The following is a 26,334-nucleotide window of genomic DNA, read 5'->3' on the forward strand; positions in this document are numbered from 1 at the left end:
CTTAATGTTACACAGAGTTGGACCTGGATCTCAGATGTCCTCATTTCCAGCCCATTGTTCGTTCTACTGAAGAATAAAGTCTTCATTGAAAACATTCACTTTAATTTTCAAATGTTGCTAAATTAGCTATGATGACCCTAATTTTTAAAATGTCATTAAATCTCCTTGGAACTCTCTAGAAATACATATTCCCAGCCCTCTCTCAAAAGACATACTCAAAGCCTATACAGACCATTTGCTTTCCAAATGCAGACGTCATGAAAGAATATGCAAAACTGTTGAAAATATATATCACACAAGCCACCCCAACCAAAAAAAAATTTTTAAGTTCTATCCAGCTAGGCTGCTTCAGTAAATGATGTTGCTGAATATATAAAATACTTGAATCTAAATTTAAAAATGCTCCCCCCACCCCTTGATTAACCAGATTGTCCCCTCCCCTATATATAGGAACGCTATGTGCCTGAGCCCACTTACCATCTGTCACCATATTTTCCAAACTTCTCTTCCACCCCCTTCTCTTACACAATCTTATCACATAAAAATATTAGATTTCAGGGATTTGTATAATTTCATTAAATTTTCTGAGCCAAGGAAAAATAGAGGAAGTACTGGTATCTCAAACTGACTCAGATTTTGAGTGTCCAACACATACCCATGGTAGCCAGTAATGCCCTTCAGGCAGAACTCATGTGTCCAGGAATAAAAAGAATAAGTCTTTTCCCTTATTATGGCATTTCATATTAGGAATTTTCAGGTGTTCCCCATATTGCCGAGGGGGATTTGGATAGCGTCCAGAGAGTCCTGAGTCATATACCATCATATTGCTTTGTTTATTACCTTTCATAAAGATTTGTGAGTTTTCTCAGATCATTAGAAAAATACTTAGAAGCCAATTGGGGATTATGCATGTTGCTGTTTCCCCTTCGCAGTTTGGGAAATGATTTTTAATCATCTGAATACAGGGCACCTCTACTCACCCAAGTGCTTAAGGTAGAAGCTTAAGAGTCTTCTTTTGTTGCTCGCTTTCCTGCTTCTCACATACAATCTATCCAAAATCTCAGTCAATGCTCTTGTTTCCAGACCCCACAGGAGGTCTTTGAGGAATGACCAGTGAGATTGGCTTTAAAATAATAAGTCCGCTACACAATGAAGAATTGTTAGGGACGGCCCTCTGAACTAGGTTCTTTCCTGCTTCTCTGCACAGGTAGGAGAAATGAGGCTTATAAGGAGCATCCTATTATTCCTACCAAACATCCCTCTTTCTCCCATCCCTAACCCAGGTGGTCCCAAAGGGTTCATCAATCACAGTGCCTCAACTATTCTGTGAGCACAGAGGTAGTCACATGACTCAGGCCTGACCAATCAGGAATTCCCATGTCCTGCCAGCAGAAATTGGTCCAAGTGTGGTATATTATCCAAGAAGAACACTGGGAGAAAGGGATTTGCTCCCTCTATAACATAGACTTGGGGCTACTGGTGACTGTTTTTATCTGCCATTAGAAAAATTCTGCCTGTGGCAGCAGAAAGCACAGTCACACCCAGAGACAAATAATAAAATTGAAAGACAGAAAAGGAGAAAGAGGGGATACGAGAGTGTAAATCAAGGGTCAGCAAACTATGATCTGCCTCCTGTTTTTGTAAATTAAGTTTACTGGAACACAAATACACCCATTTGTTAATGTGCTGTCTATAAATGCTTCTATGCTACCATGGTAGCATTTAGTTGGAATAGATACCAAACCTAACTGAGAATGTCTGAATGAGGACATATGACGTATCTTGCCCTTTTCAAAGATCTTGTAATTTATTGAAGGGCCAGAAATGTAAATACATATTTATAGCACATAAGATAATGGGAAAAAACAAAATATGGAATAAAAAGAACACACAGCATCTAACAAAGAAAGAATGGTAACAAAGATGATAATTAGACTACTGATGAAGGCATCTACCATTTACTGATTGCATCTTATGTTGATGCTTTACATATTAGATATTAGATACTTTCACTCATCCTCCAAACAATCTTGCAAAGTAAATGTGTCAGGATAGGACAAGACTTGCTGCAATAACAAATGACCCCAATATCTCTTGCTACATATCCATGGTGGATCAGTAGAAGGCTCTGCTTACTGTTAACAGCCAAGACCTCAGGATAATGGAGGTTCCTTCTCAACACATGCGTCCATATTTGCTTCACTGAGGGAAGGGACCATAGCAAATCACACACTGCCTCTAAAAAACTTCTATGCACAACTGGAACACAGAACTTCCACTCAGATTGCATTAGCAAAAACAGGTCATATAACTATGCCTAAATTGAAAAGTACTATCATGTGCTCAGAAGAAGAGCTGGAAATATTTAGAGAATATCAGGAACGTTTACCCAAATAAATACTGGGTAAAAACCTTTCCAATGAAGACATGTAAGAGAAGTTAGGAGACTTCGTCAAAGACAGAGTTAATAAATAGTAGTGTTTGAATTGAACCCGAGTCAGTATGATGCTAAATTCCAAGCTCTTTTATGTTATACCAGTCAATGTCCTTTCTCATCACCTTTGTGTTGGAAAATAGTAGAGTTTACTGATGAAAGGAATAGTAGGTTTACAGGATTGAGGACCAAGAAAGAGATGTAAAATGTTTCGACTTGATGAGCTTGCAAAAAGCAAATCCTTTAAACTTTTTTATAAAGACATTTACATTATGTAAGCAGTATTTAAGAAAGATATAGATGGCAGTTCAACCAGAGAATTTGACCTGGGGTGGGATGATTACCGGGAGGAGAGGGCAGTATGGAAACAAGAATGAGATAATACAATAAAAAAGAAGGGAGTGAAAGAGAAAGAGAGAAGGAGAGGTTGAGGGAAAGAGAATTAATAGTTGCAAGGGAGGTTTTAGGCTGAGACCATCCCTGTTCTTGGGTACTTTAAGTATAATTCTTTCCTAAAAGGTTCAGGTTCAAATATATATGAGACAGAGTTACTATTTCTTTTAGACGTTTGTCAAGTGTGAAAGAGGAGGAAAAATCTGTTTGTGAAGGGAGTTTACAGTATACTTAAAGTTTATTTTAAAAATAAATACGACTTGATAGATAGGGCAATAAACAACAGGCCCCACCAGGAACCTGCCAGGAGCACTAACAGGAAGCATCTGTAGGCTGCCAAGAGCCAGAAATAAGAATGAACAGTTCTCATCATCAGAGAGTCACAGGAACATTCACAAACAAAAAGGATATTTGGGGTGCAGCATCTCTAAGCCAAGTTACTCTCTGTCATGAACGCACTCAGTTTATATAGAATACACCCACAGAGGTAAAGCCACATCTGAATCAGCTGTTGCTTGTTCCCTTTGCTGTGAGTTCCAGGTTTGGTTTTAGCCTAAAATTGTGACACAGTATACAAAAATATGTAGAGACCTTTAGAGAAATTTAATACCACAGGAACATAAAACTTTGCGTGACCTCAATAATTAAGAAGTATGTATGACCAGAAAAGAGTCTATGTGCTCCCCCCAGAGGTTTATTATTGATATTTTAATATTTATATTTATTAAATTCACAAAGGTCTGATTAATTATGGGTATGTGCTTACCATGTGCTGAGCATGATCACAGAGCTGAGGATACAGACGTGAAGAGAAACAACCTTTACTTCCCTGGAATCTCCTATTTTAGCAAAGGAGGCAAATGAGAAAAATAAATAAGGTGATTAAAGATTGGACTAAGTGATATAAAGCTATGAAAATAATTAATAGAAAACCAAGGGACAAGGAGTGGCACCCACCTGAGGCAGTGTCCAGGTGGCCCTTTGGAGTGGGGAGCTTTGAGCTAAGACTTGAAAGGTAATGAGCAAACCATGTGATGACAAAGCATAGTATACGTTTGGTCCTGTTTCAATGAACAAAGACTTTTTTCTGGAGACAAAAATATAATAGAGCTGGGTTATAAAGCTCATTGGATGAGGAATCAAGATAAGTGAGTCTCTTTTCTGCCACTTGATAGCTGTATGCCCGTAAGCTAATCACATAAACTTTATGAGTCTGGATTTCTTCATCTGTGAAATGTGTGGGTTGAGCCCAAGGATCTCTAAGGTGTCTTCTGGCACGAAAAGTTTACACTAATCCTCTCCTATCCCTACTGCATGTGTGTGCGTAGAGCACATGCGTGCACATGAGCACACACACACACACACAGAGGACACAGGTAAGTCTCCTATTTTCTAACTGCTGCCTGGAATAAACTCTGGGCAAAATATGAAATGCTCATGCAATATAATTTCAACATAAGTGAAAACCACCATATCTATCCTTAGCATCTTCCCAAAACTCAACCTTTCTATAAAGGTCCCTGGGGACAAATGCGACTACCTTATCTTAGACGATACACCCACACCCCTCTCTCAAATTACTGGTCTCTGGCCATAGCCTCTGATACTCCAAGTGTGCGGGACTCTTCTTCCATACTCTCCCCCCAACACAGCCCAATTCAATTTCATCTGATTGGACCAGAAGTGAACGCCCAATTCAAGGAAGAATCAACCATAGGCTGACCACTGACCAGGGAAATAAAGGGAAAAGGTGAGTTCAGGCCAACCAATCCACTTCCAAGGAAGTTGGATTTGGGACTGTGAAACATTGGATGGATTGGTAGCAGGGCAAAAAATTAAGGACACATGAAAGACTGCCAAAGCATAATGATAACAAAGCAATCGAACGAAGTCTGTGGCCTCTGTGACTGTTCAGGCTCCCAGAGCTGTTGAGATCCAGATTCACTCCCCAGTTTCATTTCCCACAAGACCCTGGCTTTACAGTATTTCCCGTCCCCTATTTCTATGAACTTTCTGTGTCCTATGAACAATCCCCATTTCTACCAAACTAGCTTAGCTGGATTTCTTTCCGCCAAATTGCATTCACTAAAACAAAGGGTGGCTCATTCAATCAATAAGCTAAGCTCCATGAAAATGTTAATGGTGACCTGATTTAGAAACAGGAGTCATAAATGAAAATGGGGGAAAGGCTCTGCTTTCATGAAATAGAGGTCAGATGACCATGAGGGGCTGGCAGAGGGAGAGGTGAATGGCACCCGAAGCAGAAAATGGATTCCAGTTTGGGGGATGCTCCAAAATTGGTCTGGAAGGACCTCAAAGAGATGAGTAGGATGGGAAAATCTGACCTACAATTTTGCTAACGAGCAGTGCTTAACTCTGTAGGAAACAGCCCCCAAAGCTCTCAGATACGTTGGTCTTTCTCTCCACTCACCTTCCTCCCAGCACAATGCATAATGTATAGTAAAAAGAAAAAATTAATACTTATTAGTGGAGGCATAAAATTCTTCTTTCAGGAAACACACAGGAAGATATTTTCTCCTAGTCTCTCTTCAAAGAACTTTGTATTTTCCCACCCCTGCATAACTCTTTAGAAGTTTTTCTTACGTCTGTGGCTTATGCGCCTCAAATTAGGGATCACGGGGAGACAAATCAAGCCCGTCGTTTTTAAGAAGATGGTATGGAGTGATCGTCCAATAGTCACTTCCAACTGCCATCTGTGACAAGTCTGTAAAACATTTCGTTTGCATAATATATGAGAACTCTATTAAAATACAGCACATTGTTAAAGGAAGTGGGAATATTCTAAGTCAAACTATGTCTCCTCATAAAACCATCCCCCTAGCACTGGCAACAAAGCAGAGTTCTCCTGTATTGCTTTAAAGAAGAAAACCTACTGCTCAAGGAATTACTGAATAGATGCTAAACCTAGTTTAATCCAACGCTGCCGACATGTTGTGAAGTTACAACGAGAAGAAGGCTGAGCAAAGGTCATTTAGCGGAAAGATGCCTGTCTGGATTGAACATCTCCTTGCTCTAGAGCAAGCAAGGACAGAACAGCAATCAGTTTATAAAAGCAGGCACTGGGTGCCATTCATAATGTAGACCTATATATCTGACCTAAAAAGGCCAAAGCTCGTGTTTCCAGAATAGAAAAATGTATATCAAATGCCTTAGCTGGAAGAAAAGATCTTTATGTACAGTCAGAAGTGGGCCAGCAAACTAATATCTTGACAGCATGCTGGAGATTCGCCGGCTTCTTGGGTTTTTTTTTTTTCCCTGCCTCTGTCCGATGACATCCTTGCTCTAAAAAAGGACATTTTGTTTGTCCAGGTGCAGAATTTTTAAAAACATGCTATTATTCTCACAGCTTCAACCCTGCTTTTCGCTACAGATGTAGTTTTTCAAAAGCATCGGGTTCGCAAAGACCATGGTTGTTAATTAATGACCATTTACATCAGCCCAACAGCCTAGCCATATTTCAATGATCAGTTGGGGAAAATCTGAAGGAGAAACAGGACAGGAGAGCATGGAAGAGAGCTTCTTACCTTCAGTGTTTTAATCAGAGCAGTCTAATAAAGTTATTTGTATTATCAGTGACTTCAACCTCACTGTCAAAGTATTTCTATTGAAATGCAAGCCCAGGAAATAACCTTAGGAGGCATTTGTAATAGTTTGGTTCCAACTCTGTACAGGGTGCCCAACCAGAGGCTGGAAAAACTTATAAATGGTTTTCCTTCCCAAAGAGCCTGAATGACAGCCAGGCCCAGGTCATACTTCTCTCAAGACAGATGGTGAAAGTGCAGTTTACTGTTCAGTTTTAATTCACTGCTGTCTTTTGTAAGACAGCCTCTAAAGAGAGAGGCTAAAGTCAGTCTGCCTAATTTTAGCAACACCTGGATGAAACCTTGTGTTTTCATACTATGGGTCACTTCCCTGTAGTGTTTTATGAAACTTGCCTTAAATTTGTCACCCTAAATTCATACCTGGTCAAATTTAGATACTCTCCTAAAACACAAGTACAAGAGAAGGTTGTAATTTTCTGGGCCATTTCCGCCACAATTGCCCACCTCTTGATTTGGGCAGGTGTTTCACATCTGCAGATCTCTGGCTCATCTTGTTTTCACGGCTCCATCTCTTTTATCCCATGATGTCACTGAAGAGAAGCAAAGATCCAACAAAATCTTAAATCTGCCACATCTGGATTTGTGTTTTCCTTGAATAAGATTAGTGAGTGCTGACTTGGACCAGCCACTGAGCTACCTGCTTATATTCTTTAGCTGTGTCCATCTCACGACATGGAAAGATTAATGCCATTTTACAGATAAGAAAATGGAGCCTCAGATAGGTTAGGTGCCCTTTCCCAAAGTTATATGGCTCATACCTGGCTGAGCAGAAATGCACACTGGGGTGTAAGCTTATAGCCCACATGCTAACCCACCGCACTAATCAGCTCCTTCTTTAATTCCACTACCCAGGGGCGTGCTGAAGCACTGAGTCTAGAAACAAGGCCTGATCAACAGCAGCCTTACCTTTGACAGTCCAATCCAGGCTTCTGTTTTGGCGAATTCCCACCTGGCCAGTAAATGCCTGTATTATTTTGTGCCTGGACTGGAAGAAAGGAAATTGATTTTCTTTGGGGTGAATACAAAGACACTTCGAGCAGGTCTTGTCCCATGAAAAAGCTGGCTGTGGTGCACCCATGCACTCACTTATATTTAATCCCCTCATATAGTGCAAGTTCCATAAGTTCAGAGACCTAGTCTTATATCCCAAGTTTGGAGCCCAGAATGTGGCACTTAGATATCCAGGAGTTTGTTCAATGAATGAATGAATGAATGAATGAGTAAGTGAATGAGCAGAAACTTCAAGATCCAGGCACAAGAGACCCCAGTGTAGGAGCCTTTCACTCCGTGTCCTGCTTTCACCAACTGTACTGCTGATATCAGCCCATTCCCGGGTTCCTGGTCCCTGCATTATTAACCCAATAAGATCCCCAGCTCCAGCACTTCCCTTGGGTCTCTCTCCCTGAGAAAGCCCAGTCCACCTATAAGCTTACCATTAGTTTTAGAATGCACTTAAAGTTTCTCAGGGGGGTACTTTCATACTACCCTCTGCATACCCTAGCCTCCAGGGAGTGAAAAAAACAGAGAGATTGTTTTTATGGTAATCAGATTTCTTAACAATGAAATGGTCTTGCTAATGGTCTATCATTTTCATTCATTCAGAATAGGTTTATTGAGCTCCTACTGTGTGCCAGGTAGTTGTAAGAGCTGAGGGTATTGTGAGGATGAAAAACAAAAAGGACGAGCATCTTTGCCATTATGGAACTTAAATTCCAGAGAAGGGAGCCAGTCAGTAAACTAAAACATAGGATGTTTTAGGAGGTGATAAACAGAAAAAAGAAAAACAAAGAATAGAAGTGGGATAGGAACTGCTGACAGCGGAATGCAACGTTACATAGGGTGGGCGTTAAGCCTTTAATTGCATTCCTCCTCCGAAGAGCTACATTCAAGTCCTAACCACCAGTACCTCAGAATGTGACCTTATTTATAAACAGAATATATGCAGACGTAATTAGTTGAAAAGAAGTCATAGTGGAGTTGGGTGGGCTCTTAGTCCAATATGACTATTGTCCTTTGATTAGAAAATAGTGTAAAGACACACAGGGAGAGCACCATGTGACTACAGAGGCAGAGACTGGAGTGATGCCATCATAGGCCAAGGAACACGAGGACTTCGGACTATCACCAGAAGCTAGGAAAAGGCAAAGGGGGATTCTACCCAGAGTCTCAGAGGGCAGGTGGCCCTGCTGACACCTTAACTTGGCCTTACAGCCTCCAGAACCCTGGGAGAGAAAACAAATATCTGTTGTTTTAAGTCATCTAGTTTAGTACTTTGTAACGGGAGGTCTAGGAGACTAATATAGTGGGCAGGGAGGTCTCAACTGTGAGGATGGCATCTGATAAAAGACCTGAAGTTGGTGCGGGAGCCACCCACATGGCTATCTGGGGGGAGAGGGAACAGCAAGTACAAAGCCTCTGAAGTAGGAGTGGACCTAGCATGTTTGTGTGGCTGCAAGGAGGCCAGGGTGGTTGGGGTCAGCTTAGGAGAGGGAGAGTATTCAAGTCCAAATGTAATAAGATCTAAAGACCACGGTGTCTAGGGCTCAAACGTTAGCTGAGCGTCATAATTCCCTGGCTGACTTGTTAAAACACAGATTGCTGGGCCCACCCCTGGATCCCTAGAGTTGCAGTAGATCTGGGGTAGGGTCTGAGAATGCTCATGTCTAACAACTTCCTGACGCTGATATTGTTGGTCCAGGGGCCACTTTTTGAGAACCCTTATTGTAGGACATCATAACGACTTAGATCCTTGTTCTGTGTGAGCTAAAAGCTAATCGAGGGTTAGAACAGAGGAGTGACATGGGAGGACTTCTGTTTTAGCAGGATGTTGTGCCTGTTGGGTGGGGAATAGACTCTAAGCGGGGGGACCGGTGGAAGGAGAGAGGCCAGTTGTAAGATAATTGGAATAAAAAGTACATAATGTGAAGCACCTGTTTAAAAGGAGTTATGAACCAGTATGTGTTATGTGTGACCCAGGGTGTTTTTTGGATGGGGGAGGAGCATTTGCATTAGTTCGGAGAAAACTAATATATAAATAAGAGATTTGAGTTACCCTGGCCTTGAAAGCCTGGCATTCTTGGAGAACAGCACTTATTTAATAGGAGCTATATGACATCTGCATGTCACCAGCTTCCTCTCCACTCATGTCCACGCACAGCCAGTTTAGCAACCAAACACGTGTCACATCTGGAAATTCTTAGGCTGGAGGTTTTTTTTTTTTTTTTTTTGCTTTTGAAAGAGTAAAGGGTCCCTTTACTCCATCCTAACACCAACTCAGAATTCTTTGGATTTTTTTTTTTTGCGGTACATGGGCCTCTCACCGTTGTGGCCTCTCCCGTTGCGGAGCACAGGCTCCGGACACGTAGGCTCAGCGGCCATGGCTCACAGGCCTAGCCGCTCCACGGCATGTGGGATCCTCCCGGACCGGGGCATGAACCCGTGTCCCCTGCATCGGCAGGCGGACCCTCAACCACTGCGCCACCAGGGAAGCCCCAGAATTCTTTGAATTTTAAGAATTTTTGTTTGAGTAGTTAATGAGGACTTCGGTGTTCACGTCTGTTAAAGCTCTCAGATCACTCCCAGAGTGACCTTTACGAAGGTTCTAAAATAGGATTAGAATACCTATTATCTTTTTATATAAAGCTGAAAACTTACAGTGGAAGAAATTTCCAATGTGAAGAATGAAACAAAATATTAGGGTTAATGATGACCAAAAAAAGTAATATTTAGAAGAGAATCATACATCCAACCTCTTTAAAGCATTTGATTTCTATTAACACTTTCTCTTTCCACTTTCTGTGTACTCTCACCTTCCTGTGGATCTATCATCTTACTGACACACTCACAACAGCTACACAGACAGCTTCAAAACATAATGGCTTTATTTCTTGGCTGTTTGAAAGTTCTGAATTTTGTAATTTGTATTTTATAAATAACTTGACTTAAAAAAAAAAGGTAAATTTTGAAATACCCAAAATCCTGGAGAAAGACATAGCCTATGACCTTTCTACACCAAGGGAAAAAGTGAAGCATCTTCAAAGTGTTATTTAGACCACTTTAGTGCTGATACACTATATCAATTAGCTGTGTGACCCTAATGCAGAAATTAACTTCTCTGTTCCTAGTTTCCATATCAGTAAATTAAGGGAGTTTGAATGAAATTTCAAAGGCCCCAGCAAGCTCTAGAATTAGCTGATTTAAATTGTACCATTGTATCCTAAATTTATTTTGGCTTTAAAAAAGGGAAGTTACTTTATTTTTTGTCCTTTCTGATTTTGAAACTGAGATCTAAATTCAAACCTTCTGGGGGCTAGACTGGTAGTATAAGTGAGTGAATCAGATGAGAAGCAAGAAAATAGAGTCAAGGAGCAAGAACTGGCCACCTATGAGGAGACCATGGTGACCTATGAGAGCACCACAGGGATCTCTGACTGAAGGACACTGATACTCTGCTCTAGCTTATGTGTTCATTGTAGAAACGGAGACCTGGGCTTATTAAAGCTTCCCGTATTTCAGGAGCTCAAAATATTCATTTTTGTTGGCACCACCTTGATCTTTAAATTGACAAGTAATTCAAATTAAAAACATCATCATCACCGTGCAGACCAAACCAACATGTCTTACAGCTCAATCCAATCTAAAAGCTACTAGTTTGCATGATGAAAGCCATATTGGATAAGATTTATCCCTTCAGGGGTTATTGTTGCATGCTAAGTTTCCATAAGGGAAGGATCAGGTAGCCTGAGCCCTTATCTTAATTAATTTTCTCTCTAAAAAAATAACTACTAATCTCACGCATGCCACTACAAGGAAAAGGTTAAATAAAGCATTTATAATAACCAGAGATAGACTGACAGTCAGAAAGATAGACACAGGATACTGTAAAAATGCCTACAGGGCAACACAAACTGGTTTTGCAGAGGTGGCTTAACCAACTGAGATTTGAGCTGTACAGGCTTAAGTCAAGATATTCTGTTTCTTGGTCAGTTCCATTGGCCAACGGGTGAAAAGCAGAAGTCATGGTTGGGCTGACTGGTCAATCAGCATGGCCACAGGATGAAAATTTATTTTCTTTTTCTTCCCTCCAATGTACATCTCCCCATAGACTCCATTCATTTCCAGCTTTGTAGTGAAATTACTCATTGGTCATAAATCCCAAGCACTGCCCCCAAACTCACACCTAGAAAATAAAAAAGTGAGGACATAATTACCACTATAAATAGGATTGTTTCTTTTATGGAAAGATTAATAGAATAACGAAGTTAGCACCTTTAGTATATCTAAGTATTTATCTACTGATAATTCATTTAATACATGGAGGGCTATAAAAATTTTAAGAAAAGGTACATAGATTTATGGATTTTCTATATAAATAAAATTAGCTTTCTTTCAGTTTGTCTCCTTGCTATTACATCACACAAAAAATTATCTGCAAGCATTTTCACTAATTTTGGAGAATACAGTTGTGATGGTCCAAGTGAAAATATAGGCTATGTTCTGCATCTAAAGTTGGATTCCTCCATAAAAGAGCCTGAGACAAAGCCTTGGGAATTTATTTGAGAGATGATCCCAGAAGCAGGAAGCATGAAAGGAGAAAAAGCCAATTAAGCTATATTATTGAACTGGTGATGGTTGTAAGCAGCTAGGTTCATTCCTACTGGGGGACCATCTGAGAACAAGGTAGAATGTGTCTCAGAATGCTCCCACCAAAAACCAAAGTGTCTGAGACATTTATACATGGACTCTTAGCCTCCCATAGTTGAGATTTACTGTGGGTATTACCTTGTATATAATAACCGTTCATGGCTGTAGGAAAAGTCTTTAGGCAGAAGAACAGAGAGATCCTGGGGGCATTTGAGGTAGGATGCCATCAGCATCATAGGATCAAATTTGCAGCTGTAATTACAGGTAGACTACAAATACATATAGATGCTAAATTATGTAAACAAAATTGGGACCCACCAAAAACATAGGATACCATCTTTCACAGCAGCTAGAAATGAACTGGGGTATAAAGAGAAATCTATGAATTTGCCAATCAAAAGAGAAAAGCTGTTATCCTCATATCATAACTGCCAGTTCCACTGCGTGCTGCCTATGTGCCTATGTGTGATCCATGTGTCTTACATGTATCAATTCATTTAATCCTGACCATAACTTTATGCCACAGGCACAATTTTTATTCCATTTTTTAACGATAAGCAAACTAATGATCAGGGAGATTGTCACAGTATTTTAATATACCAATATTAATATACCAGCACACTAGCAAGTCACAAATAAAAAGTTTTCTCAACATCTAGTCAAATTCTCTGGGAAAACAGGACTCAAGTTAGAAATGTCTCAGGGGTATTGAATTGTCAAGAAACACACCTACTGTATATCAGAAGATCCACTCATATAAAACAAGTGCTTTTGCGAGTGTACCTGAAGAAATTCACACTGAAAGGAATTATGCTTTTTTAAAAAAGTATTTTTCTCTCCTGCTGGGTATTACCATTGTGGGTCTTTAAAACAGAAGCAGGCTTTTACAATTCCTTAACTCAATAGCACCACTTGAGTGACAAAGACTTGCGGGCCCCATGCAGAGACCTTACTTCTCTTTTGTGGTAACTAATAACTCCCCCAGCCTCTGCTTTCTTGGCTTCCAATACAGGTTTTGAATACCACAGGGAATAAAATGGAAAACCAAGAAAGAATGGAAAAGGCACCGCTGAAAAATAATGGGTAAAGTTATATCATGTTCCAATGAGCATTTTTATTCTGATTCATTTAATTTTTTTTAGCAGGTCAGGTGGGTAAATGTGGGCATGACTGAATGAGTCCCAGTAGGTGATACTGTAATTTGAAATCCTCTTAATGTTGCCAAACCAAACTGTTAAAATGTGATGCTTGACAATTAAGACATTTATCCGCCTAGATTGGTATTATTTTCTTTGCTGTTCATGATAGATCTTTTTGTGATTTGAGTTTCAATTCTGGCTCAACTAGAGGGATTTGGTTAAACTGTATTCAACTCTATCCTATTAGTTACCTAGTTAATTCAGTTTCCTGGGATATGAAATGACACTGACAAGCAGATATACACACTGCCACGGAAATTCTGCCCATGTTGCTTAAAAATATAAAAGTGAATAAAAGAGAAAGTAAAAGGAGACACCCAAACAAGGTAGAGATAAATGACGATGGACTTGGATGCAATATGAAAGTTGTCTTGTCCAACCTGTTAACATACGGTCAGACCTGCCAGTATCTTTCTTGGTTCCTTAATGTTTCTCAGAAGGTCTTAATTTTCAAAGCATATGATTCTATTAATAACTGGCCAAAGAATATTTGCATGTGAATTTTTTTTAAAATCAGAGCCTACAACAGTGAGTATGTTTCTCTCTCATGATATTATAAGAAGGGGGAAATGGACATCTTGGGATTTTTGCTTGTGCTTCAGAACCTCCTTGACACTCTGATACCATGTGCCCAGTTATGGGTAGACACAATCTGGGGAAAGGATCCATAACTTTCATTAAATTCTCAGAGGGGTCTGAGACATTTCTGCACAGCACACACACACACACACACGCACGCACACACACACACACACACACACATACACACACACACACAAACACACAAAAAACAAACAAATAAAAAACAAGGCCAGGAGAAAATGAACAACCAATGCTGAGATAATTTGACCTTTAATTACTATTGTTGAACAGGTCTTAAGTGACGAACCACTGGCCTTCATCAAGGGGTATCAAGGAGTCATCTATTCTACTACATATTATCTGATCCACAACAGAAAAACTTTCTGGGTCTCTATTTCAGCAAACTGTTCTTCTCCTGAACCCCTTGGCAGTACTCATGTTCTGAAGATAGACAGTCTTAAGGATTGCTTGAATATTCCTCTGTGCCAAGCTCCTGGCTCACATGCAGCACCTATACCAGGCCGTAAGATCTCTATTTCTGTGATCTAACTTAACCCCAGAATGTAATTGTTTTCCTAACCTTATGCCTAACTCCCTCGAATATTTATATAATTATTCTGTGCCTTGCGTATTTCTATAAGCTGCTTTAAATTCTCCTGCAAATAAAAATCATAAGGTAAAGTTCCTTGTGAGGAAAGTTAAACCTGGGCAATCAGGTCACACTCCTATCATTTTGCCCCTGACCTTGCTTTATTTTCCCTCGTAGTGCTTACAGCTAACCACCTGACATTACACTACATAACAATTTGTTTATGAGTTTTGTCTGTCACCCCAATAAAAAGTAAATGCAGTCGGTTTCAGGCAGGACATCGGCTAACGTGTCCAGCCTTATACCCCAGTGCCTAGAACAAAGTGTAGCCATAACAGGACTTCAGCGGAGATTTGCTGAACAAACTCAGTTATCTGAGCTCACAGAAAAGTTAAGAGACCAGTTGTTCCCCAGAGCCCAGCAGGCTAACTCGCTCCTCTGTGCTGTTTTGATTCCTCCTTCTGAACTGTCCAAAGTGTTCAAATAGAATCATGTTTAAGTTCTGCAATCTCTTAAGTTTAGACAGAAATCGGTTCTTTATACATGAATGTTCCCTATTTAAATAACAATATAATTCTTACCACTTGTTTTAAGTGATTCTAAAAGGAGGAAATCATTGGCTTTACAAGCATTGTATAATTGGAAATCTGGGTATATTTTAGCAAAGACTAATGGGTACATATTTATTTTTCTGTGGAGCTGCTTTTGTGCAGTGCCTTGAAAGGAACTCTTATTAAACTTTTAATGATATTCAAAACAAGCTCCCTTTTATGTTTCTAAAGAAAATTAACATGCTGTTTGTAGCCTTATACCAACTTCAGTTTCATGACCCTTAAATCATCGTTTATACACTCTCAGTGTTCAGCAAAGAAGAAAATATGTCCCAGAGAATTTGTGGTTTGTTTTAAAGATGCATGAGAGTACAATTGAGAACCATGCAATTCATAACAAATTCAATCTAGACAAGACAGCGTACCATTCAATGCGGCCCCACCTATTTCTTCTTTCCCACAGGAGACTGAAGAATGGAAGTTATTCTATCAAATATGAAATTATGAAACACTTTAATTCTATGACAGCCATACACCAAGGACCAGAAAAATCCTTTCATCTCATAATGTTTTAGAGACCCCAGGCAAATGTAAACAGTAGACACTGTTAGACATTAAGGTTTCATTACAAGCAGTAAACAGCTTAACTGAAAATCTACTGATTTATTTGGAATTTCACGGGATTCTGGTGGGAAATTTATTAAATTATTTAGGAAACTCCAACAGAAAAAATTACCATTTACTGAATCTGAATACCGCACTTACAGGCTTACTTATTTCTCACCGTGGTTTATATTAAGGAATATGGTAAAATAACGTCTAGTGTCTAACATTAATTCACCAGTAGTGATCCATTTTAATACTAGACTGTGGGTCTTCCATAAGCTGACTCCCTAGTGATTAAATATTCCTAGGATCTTGTGATGAAATTTACCTCTTGTCAGTGAGACTTGTCTGGGTCCCAGAAACCAAGGTTTGGTTTTTACACAGAGAGAATGTTCCTCTGTCAACCAGTGTCTTCTGAGAAAACTATCTCCATAATTTCATCATAACTGGTTCCATATAATTAATTCATCTTCCAGAATTTCCAAATATCTAGCACAAGCACTGGATGTTATTCTTCTCTTAAGTGAGGGTGTTCTTGCCAAATATTTATGTCCATAAATTACATATAATTATAGGTGTGTGTCTGTATACACATTCAGATATTATGCACATCTATCCACACACCTGGGTATTGTGAGCATCTGTATACACATGGCTGTATACACATATTGTGTGTGTCCGTACACACAGAGACATTGTGAGCAAGTTTACAGATGGTACAATGGAAACAGAGAACTAGGATTAAGCCGGGAAATTCTTTGAATAGTAGGAATTATATGGAGAGGATGGAATGAACAGTGCCAGTGGTGACACACAGTAATCATGCAGAAAAAGAATCCAATAGTATTGATGCAAGTTTATGCATTAGTCAAAAGTCCCAAGAGGTCAGATGACCAAATGAATCTGATCTCAGATAAATCTGGTGGATAAAACCTCTAGGATGATAATGGAGGAGCATAAAATGATAAGTTATCTAAATGAAAACAACAGTAATTTAAAGCAGGATCTGTGGCTACTAAGACTTGATGACTGAACAGATGGGAAGAGAGGGATGGGTAGAGCTGATCGCAAGGAAGACAGCACAAGGGAATTGTGTCTCTGTGATGAAGTCTGGTTGCATCAGTGACCTGATGAGTGGAAAAGGGAGACAAGAAAGAGAGAGTATGTGCGGAAGTCAGAGGGAGAGATTGGAACATGCTATTCTGTTGGCCTTCAAGATGGAGGAATGGGGCCACAAGCCAAGAAGTGCAGGCAGGACCTAGAAGCTGGCAAAGGCAAGGTAACAGATTCTCCTCTAAAGTCTCTAGCAGCATCCCAGCCCTGCAGACCCATCGATTTTTACCCCAGTGAGATTTCTGATCTACAGAACAAATAAGTCTCTATTGTGTTAAGCCACCAGGTTTGTGGTCATCTGTCATAGCAGTAATAGCAAACTATTACACCCATTCTTACCACCAGTAGCCACTTTCCATGTGAATTTTCTAGAACGATCTTATTTTGTACTCATTGGATCCAGTACACTAGAAACAATATTTTTGGCCTGAATAAAATGTATTCATCTTCCATTCTTCCTTCCATCTCCTTAAATTAGGAATGAACAATTTATTTATTTGTGGAGGATTTTTTTCCAGCTAGAAGGATCCAAAGCATTCATGTCGTCTCCAGGTCAAACTTGGCTGTTCAAACCATTCAGCCCAGTAGACCTCATATTAGTTTAGATACATTACTTAAGATACATTTTTAAACCAGTTTAATAATAAAGAGAGAAGTTGATTTTTTTCCTACATTAGCAAGCAATTAAATTAATTCAATTTTCTTTTACCTAATTTTAAAGTGATTTAATCCATTTATACTAGGTCTGTTAGATTAAAGATCCTGAAATCTGTTTGATCACTTAATGCTTTTGTTTGGAGATAAAAGTTAAGCTCTGGTGTCTCTAAATTGAGAAGAAGCAAAAAGTCATTTTTACAGTCCACTTGACATTCTTTCGGTTTGCTCCTTCAGTCGCTTTACACGTCCCTCAAGGAAGTGTCTGTATATTTTGTCCATCATAACCCAGTTAATTCCTCATCCTGTATGTTTATTCCCATTGAGATGAACAGATCAAGGGCCTCTCTGAGGTGTTTGCCCAGGGCTCCAAAACCATAAATCTGGGACTGCCTCCTTTCCGTGTTGGCCATTTGCTGCCCATTAGAGTTTAGATTCAACAAATGCCTCCAATTCCCCTTGATCCAAGACTAACCAAAAGTAGAGAGTTTATAATCCCTTATGTTGTTATTTTGCTTTAAAAACAACAACAACAAAACCAACAAGGAAAGCAACAAAATACAAGATCAAGCCCACAAGTTTTGAAATCAAAGTAGAGTTTATACAATGGTTCTCAGTCTACCTGCCATGTGACCTTGGACAACTAAGTCAATCTCTTCTAGCTCCCATTTTCTCACATATGTCAGGGAGAAGTTACAGTATTTTAGTTGCTTCTTTAGTTGCTTAAATGAGATACAGTCTTCAAAGCTTTTACACAGCCCTAGCCTGTGGCAATTGCTCAATAAAACACCACTATTACTCTTGCTTCTCTTAAATAACTATCTGAGTGCAAAACATAACTTTCAACTTTTTTGGGTGGCATCTTCATCTGTTAAGTAAGGGAGTGTGACTAAATAATAACCTCTAGTAGTTATTTTCCCTTTAGTAGTGGAATTCTAAGAACAATATAAACATAAACAGCATAGTTGCAAAAATGCAGGGATATTTAGGTAAAAGGACATGGAAAGACAACAATGTTATTTAGATATGTTTCCACAACTATCTTTTATTAACAATCACTCCCGTATTACCTATGAAGTTCTACCATGCCATAGATCATTTGAGAATATAATGAATGATCTGTGAGGGTTCTTCGATAAAAATTTATAATAAAATAAAAGCAAATATTTATTGTTTATGGCTGGCACTGTTCTGTGTTGTATGTGTACTAACTCATTTGATACTTGAAACACACACACACACACATATATGTATGAATATACACACGCACACATTGGGAAAGTTGTATGTGTGTGTATGTGTGTGGGAAAGTTGTATGCGTGTGTGTGTTTATATATAAAGATATATATATATGTATATATATAAAATCTCCCTAAAATAATACCCTAATATATATTACACACATTATTATAATATATACTTATATATTATATGGTTATAAATAATTGATATAAAACCCTAATATTTATATGTGTGTATATATATATATGTGGAAAGTATATATGTATTATATATATTATATACAGTTGATGAGGAAACTCAGGCAGAAATTTCTTAATGTATTTATTCAGCAAAATTTTACTTTATCATTAAATTTTTATCATTATCATTATCATTTATCATTAAGTTCTAACCTTGCAGGATAAAATTGCTTTGTGATCTAACACTCTCTCTACCTTTATACTTTTTTTTTAAGAACACACTGGACTTGGACGACATACCTGAATTTCTAATTTGAAAACTATTTCAAATATCTAGGAAGCCTCTAATAAATTTTTATATAGCCTAGCAGGGTCTAAATAAAAGTGTAGAGTGCCAAATATGGGAAATAAACAGATGACTATGTTAATATGAGGCTTAAGTACTGGCATAAAAGTTTCAAACACTTTAAAAGGGAAATTGCGTTAAATAAAGAGTGAAATCAGGAAGCTATGCCCAAGGAGAACGACAGCTCTTCGGCAGTACTGTCCAATAAAAGTATAGTGTGAGGCATACATGTGAACCATGTGTATTATTTTACACTTTTTAGTAACATTTTTAAAAACAGCTGAAATTAAGTTAACAATATGTCAAACACTTTACATGCAAAATATATTTTCATGTCAACATGTAATATTAAAAATTATTCATGAGATATATTACTTTCTTTTTGTCGTATATAACTCTTTGTTTTGTTTTGTTTTTTTGTTTTTTTGCGGTACGCGGGCCTCTCACCGCTGTGGCCTCTCCCGTTGCGGAGCACAGGCTCCGGACGCGCAGGCCCAGCGGCCATGGCTCACGGGCCCAGCCGCTCCGCGGCATGTGGGATCCTCCCGGACCGGGGCACGAACCCACGTCCCCCGCATCGGCAGGCGGACTCTCAACCACTGCGCCACCAGGGAAGCCCTATAACTCTTTGAAATCCAGTGTGATTTTGATACAGCACAGCTAAATTCAGACTATGTACATTTCAAGTGCTCAACAATTACAGATAACTGGTGACTACCAAGTTGGACAATGCAGTTTTAGGTCTGTCCAAGCTGTGGCTGATGTCTAAGGTATTACAATAGGTTAATCTACTAAAATCATGTATTCAATTTTGAGATTCAAGAATTGTTTTAAGAAGGTATCTGTAGTTTGTATAGAAATCACTGCTAGTTACAGGTGATAGGTTTCAGCTTTGCAAGTACTGGGATCGTAGGAGGGAGGAAAAAGAACACTAGGCAGAAACAGAGGGTCTAGAATCAAGTCTCGGCTTGATTAAGTCTCTTAAAATGCATAGAGCTCATTTTTCTCACCTCTAAATTGGGGAATATTACATATTCTATGTACTTCTCTGCATCGTTCTGAGGATTAAATGAACTAATTTAAGTTAGTTTGCAGAGAATATGATATAAAGAATGGTAACGACGATTATCGTTAAGATAATGGTGATGATTAATGGTTGGTGAGGAGGAAGATGATGTCAGAATCGTTGTTCTTTTTAAATTAAAATCTATATTAAATAATCCTTCCATAGGAAAATAATTCTAAAAATAGATCTTTACTTAAATCATTAAATTATAAAATTGTTAAAAGTAGAACTGTCAGCCAGTTACATAATTACTGAATTTGCTTAACGGTTGTTCTTATTTTATTTATTCACCAAAATTAGATGTTTAGATCTAAAAATATGTCAAGAGATAAAGGAGGTAAGCATGAAGAACATAATGGGAATGGTGATGTTTATTTCCATGAGCTATATGAATTGGAAGTATATTATAGACAAGGGAAAAGTCATTTTGACTACATTATCATAATAAATGACTATGTTAACATTCTGTGCCAATGAAACAGATAAACCAGAGGGATATTATCTTTTACCAGGACACAAGAAATTTTAATAAATAGTTTAATTAATTACTGTCATTAGCTGGATTGTTAGCAATTCATTTATTCTAGACTGGTTTGTCACAAACATCAAATCCTCTTCTGAGAAGAGTACGTGATTGTGTGCTGGAAAGCAGTTAAAGAATTTTAGGAAAAGCATGCAGTGAAAGATATTAATTGTCATTAGCCTTCACTTTTGGTGAGAGAAACGTCAGGCATAACATATGAGTGAAAAGTCTGAATTCACTCACAGGTTTGCAGAAGTTTTTTCAAAAGCTTTGTGTATATTAGTCAAAGTGAAGCAGAGACTACATACTCCTCATTTGAGAAAACAACAGCATATCTTAAGGTTCTATATCAAAGAACAATAAACAGGTAAAGAATTATATATCTAAGGACAAAATTCATGCTTCCTCCTTTGGTTTGGTTTAGTTAGAGGAATCGGGTTCTCAAATGAAATATTCTACGGAAACCCAATATGTAAAACAATCTAAAGTGGTATCTTTTTAATGTAAATTAATTTTATGTTCAAATTTATATTTTCTTATTAGTGTCCATCAATAAGAAGGCAATTTTGATCAGTTAAAATATTTAGGGGTTTCCCTGGTGGCGCAGTGGTTGAGAGTCTGCCTGCCAATGCAGGGGACACGGGTTCGTGCCCCGGTCCGGGAAGATTCCACATGCCGCAGAGCGGCTGGGCCCATGAGCCATGGCCGCTGAGCCTGCGCGTCCAGAGCCTGTGCTCCGCAACGGGAGAGGCCACAACAGTGAGAGGCCCGCGTACCGCAAAAAAAAAAAAAAAAAATTTAGAATTAGTTTAAGATTATTATCAAGCTTAGGTTCTCACTTTCTGTGTTTGTACCTTTATATATGAATTGACATAAATATTAGGATAAATGATATGAAATTCCTGATACTGACCTATGATAACCAGCAAATATGACAACATCACGCAGTTCAAGGTAACAGCAGTAATTGTATTTGTTTGTGTTTCTTAAGTATTTCCACCTGTGATCTTTCTGGTCTTCTTAATTTAGAGCACCCAGAAACTTGAAATACGGTGAAACTTGTTTTAAAGTTTGATCACTAACAATATCAAGAATTTGCTCACCCACACTATCATAAGAGAAAGAGTCATACAGCTACAACTTAGTAGGTTTTACTGAGGGTTCTGACTCACTAAAAAAATACTCTAAAAATGTATATCAAGCAGAAGGAAAATTATGTCACATGGAAAGGCTAAGTTGCAAGAAGAAATGTAAAAGATACTGGCACATATGTGGGCAAGTTAAAAAATCACTAACACTATAAAATATAATAATATTGTCTACTTTGGGAGGAATTAAAACTGAAACACTGGATAATGGTCATATTTAAGTAGGGAGGAGATGATCTGAGTAAATTGCTGTCAGGTCTTGTATTATTCTGTAGCATGATAAAAATATTAACTCCAGATGTCATTAAGATAGGCAGACATGTTACAATAGCTTGGGTAATTACTAAAATGATAGACATACAACACAGACCTTCTAAACTAATAAAGTGACAAAGCAGAATGAGAGAAAACTCCATCATCAATCTAAAATAAGAGAAGAAAGAAAAAACCAAAAAAAAGACCTGCAGCACAGAAATAAGATGACAACAATAAATGTAAATATGTTAGAAATCATATGAATGTAAATAGGCTAAAATCTCTAGTCTAGTTATACAAAATTGTCATACTGGTTTTAAAAAATCCAGCAGCTATCTGCCATTTCCAGGAGATAGATCTAAATTTAAAGACTTAGAGGAATTGAAAGACAAAGGATATATCAGGTAAATATTAACTAAAAGAAAATGAGTATAGAAATAATAATATTGGACAAAATAGACTTTAAGAGAAAGATAATTCATACAAATAGTAATAGTTTAGTACTAAGCATAATAGGAATTTAATTCACGAAGAAGATACACAATTCTAAACTTGTATAAACCTAAAAACACAACTTCAAAGTACATAAAGTATAAAATGTCGACTACAAACCTAAATGGGAAGGAAATCCAAAAAAGAAGGGATATATGTATAGTTGATTCACTTTGCTGTACAGCAGAAACCAACACAACATTGTAAAGCAACTATACTCCAATCAAAATTAATTTCAAAAAAAGCAAAAAACAATGTCGACTACAAGATGAAAAATAGGCAAGTTCACCATCAGACTGGAAGGATGGTGTACCTTTTGTACAAGCAGGAAAAGACTTACTAGGGATATAGAAAATTTAAACAACACAGTTAGCAAGCTTGATCAGAAATTCCTAATGTCTACGTGGTCTTGATTCCCTGACCTCCTTTCCGGAAGAAGGGGGAAAATCCACAGGTCCCTGTTAGCTTGAATGCGTCTGGTCTCCTGTGTACCTAGACTGCAGAAGTGTGGGAATGATGGAGGCACAGTTTTCAACAAGCATCACATGGATACGCTGGTTCCCTTCTGAACAAAGAGGTACGTAGTCCCCTGATTCCATGACAAGTAAAGTCCACATTCTATCATGCTTAAAGTAACTGCTGAAACTATCCAGAACAGGACAGTGCCAATACATACCACACACTTTCTTGTCACCACACTGTGTGCTGCTCTGCCCTTAGCAGAACTTTGTCAGAGATATCACTGACATTTCATTGACCTTGTTCTCACCTGCCTGGTTTCAAATGAGCAGATGAGTGCACTTCTGAACTTTAATCCAATGATACCGTGCAGAGTTAAAAATCCCTAATCATTAGCATGTTCTCAAGATTTTCAAACACTGCCTATGCATAGAAATAGGGTGTGTGTGTCAGAGGGTAGGGGTGGTATTTCAAATTCGTCACAAAAAAAGATGGTGAACCTGGAATTTCAGTGTGTTCAAAACTGGTTCACAGGTATTATGAGCATGTATGTTGGGTTTTATTAATTTTTATGTAGTTAAAAATACAGTTAAAAATCAAATCATAATTAAATGTATGAAGAACCACTGAAGCACTCTCAGCAGAGCACAGTTAAGAAAACCACCAGCCTATGATCCTGAAGATTGCTACACAGATGCTTAGACACACAGGAATAGCCAAATATGCTCACATTGGGTATTTCCTACTAATGAGTTCATTTCAGCCGTCATATGTTTATTCATTATGCTAGTCACTGTGGGGTCAAATCCCTGCCAGCAAGTATATAATCCAAGAACATGCACAAATAACCAACACACACACACACACACACACACACACACACACACACACACTCTATGCATGACTCAATGTGGTTAAGTACTATGCATAGTCAAACTTTCTGCCGAAAGTTATTCACTGATTAGTTTAGTAATTCAATTAAAACTTTTAAAGCTTCTACCAAGTGTCAGGCACCATAGTAGACACTGGAGATGCAACATGGACCAAGATAGATAAGATTCCTGCTCTCCTGGATCTTGCATCCTAGTTCAGGAGACAGCCCAAATCAAGCAAAGAATGAATGAATGAGTTAGTTTCAAAGAGTGCCAAATTCCTTGAAGGAAATAAAAAGACGATATGTTGACTGCAGTTTTGCAACTTCAGCCCTACTGACATTGTGTCTGATAAGTCTTGACTGCGGGGGTGATACTGTGCATTGTACGATGTGTAGTAGCATCCCTGGCTTCTACCCACTAGGTACCAAGAGCATCTTCTCATTTATGACAAATAACAAGATCTCCAAACATTGCCAAATATCCCCTGGGGGGAAAATTCCTCCCCAGTTGAGAACCATTGTGCAAGATTGATGGGAATGAGAATGAGTTTTTTTGTTTTTGTGGGGTTTTTTTAATTATTATTATTGGATGGTCAGGAAAGACCTCTTTGAGGCAAAAAAAAAAAGCCAACCAGGAAATATTTTGGAAGAAAGCTTTCCAGGCAGGGTTGAACAGTAAGTACTAAAGCAGTAGGTGATAATGAACTTGAAGTCCTAAAGGAAAAGACAGAGGCTTGTTTGACTAAAGCACAGAAGCAGGAGATGGTATCAGAGAGGCAGACAAGACAAGAAGAGATAGAGCTTTACAGGCTGTGGTAGGAAGTTTAGATTTTTTTTTTTTTTTTTAATGCAGTGAGAAGTTTAGATGAAGGAGACAATTTCAGGTTAACTGTGAAGGAAGAAATGTTTCTAGCTAGACATTTAAAGGAGGATAGGCCTGGATTGTTGCAGGCTGGAGTGAAAGAAGCACTCCAGGGATTGACAACAGATCAGAGAGGACAGAACCTGTCTGAGGTGGAACAAAGGAGGTGCAGAAATGGAAGTGCAGAATTGTCAGAAATGTGGAATCTAATGCAGGAAGAAGGGACTTTTGAGGGGAAACCTCTATTCCAACCACCACTGGGATGACAATTCAGAGGAACGCTCTCAAGGAGAGAGTGTTCTAGGCAACATACCGACAGCAGCTGTAAGCTGTGGGACCCACTGCATGTGTATGGACTCTGGTTCAGCTCCAAATGTACCCCCTTTAGGGAGGGGGGGCCCAAAGCCAAGTGCAGGCTGAGCTACCTGACAGGAGCCAGAGACCAGGCAGCTAACAGCACAAATGGCTTGATCCTAATACGTTCTTGTTAGAGGTTTACAGAGGAAACACTTTCAGACTAGTAAAGACAAAGACCATGAACTTTAGCTCTTTATTCCAACTCCCTCATTGTTGTACCATTACTACCATTTAAAAAATATTGGCATGTGTGAGGCATTGTTCTAAATGATTTTCTCAGTTAATCTTCTGAACAATCCTATAAGGTAGATTCTCTTATTTTCAGCATTTAAAAAAAAAAAGCACTGGAGTCTCAAGACATTCTGTTACTTGCCCATGGAATCTGAAACCTAAGTAGTTCTAACTCAAGTCCAATCTCTGAACCACCTCATAATACTCAGATAAATCAACCAATACTATATACTGCTCAGATGAATCAAACTGACACAGGTAATTCCCAGCTAATGTCTGGTTGAGGAATAATTCGTAATAAATTGCTAGCATTTGAATACCCACTAGTGCCAGTTATTTTTCTAAGCACTGTAAATGCATTATCTTGTTTCATCTTCACAAAACCCACAAGAAAGGTCTTATCAGTTGTCTCATTTTATAGATGAGAAACCTGAGGGCCAGAGAGCTTAACTAACTTGTCCAAAGTCACACAAATAGCAAGTGGTAGAATTGAGATTGTAATTTAGATAGTCAAACGCCCAGGTCTTCCTCACTAACTCTAAATCATAGAACCCAGTTCTCTTCCAACAACAAGAAACTTTTAGAAACTCTTATATAATCTTATTTCATAAAAATAAGACATATGATTGAAAATACTGCAACATTATTTAAAAGACGTTCACAAAGATGTCTGATAATGTTCTCAGCAGAGGCAATCCCTTGGAAAGCCTCCGTTACTGTGTTTCTGTTTGTGCAGTAGTTCCAAAGAAAATATGATAAAGTCACTTATTAATTCATTTCACATGATACCTTAATTTCTAAATAAGCGTAGGAAAAGAGGGCTTTGTGCATTGCTTCTGCAGTCTCGTTAATGCATAGGCCAGTTAACGAGTTCAGACATGTCCAAGTTACTTCAAGTAAAGATCTGTTGCTA

General features: G+C 38.5%; 1 protein-coding gene across 3 annotated transcripts in view; it reads right to left on the minus strand.

Moving 5' to 3' along the window:
- Nucleotides 1–26,334, minus strand: part of TAFA1 (TAFA chemokine like family member 1) — a 778,535-nt gene that overhangs the window by 493,400 nt on the left and 258,801 nt on the right. Inside the window, exon 1 of one of the 3 annotated variants that reach the window (XM_070046608.1) lies at nt 3,594–3,651. The exons of 1 other annotated variant lie outside the window; for it this stretch is intronic. In XM_070046608.1, coding sequence (XP_069902709.1) covers nt 3,594–3,596 — 3 coding nt within the window. In that variant the 5' untranslated portion in view covers nt 3,597–3,651. Of the gene's footprint in view, nt 1–3,593; nt 3,652–26,334 lie in introns of those variants that run through there. One more of the 3 variants, XM_070046607.1, reaches the window with a different exon arrangement.

Source organism: Globicephala melas, chromosome 11 (assembly GCF_963455315.2).
Source record: "Globicephala melas chromosome 11, mGloMel1.2, whole genome shotgun sequence".
In the NCBI taxonomy this organism is placed as follows: domain Eukaryota; kingdom Metazoa; phylum Chordata; class Mammalia; order Artiodactyla; family Delphinidae; genus Globicephala; species Globicephala melas.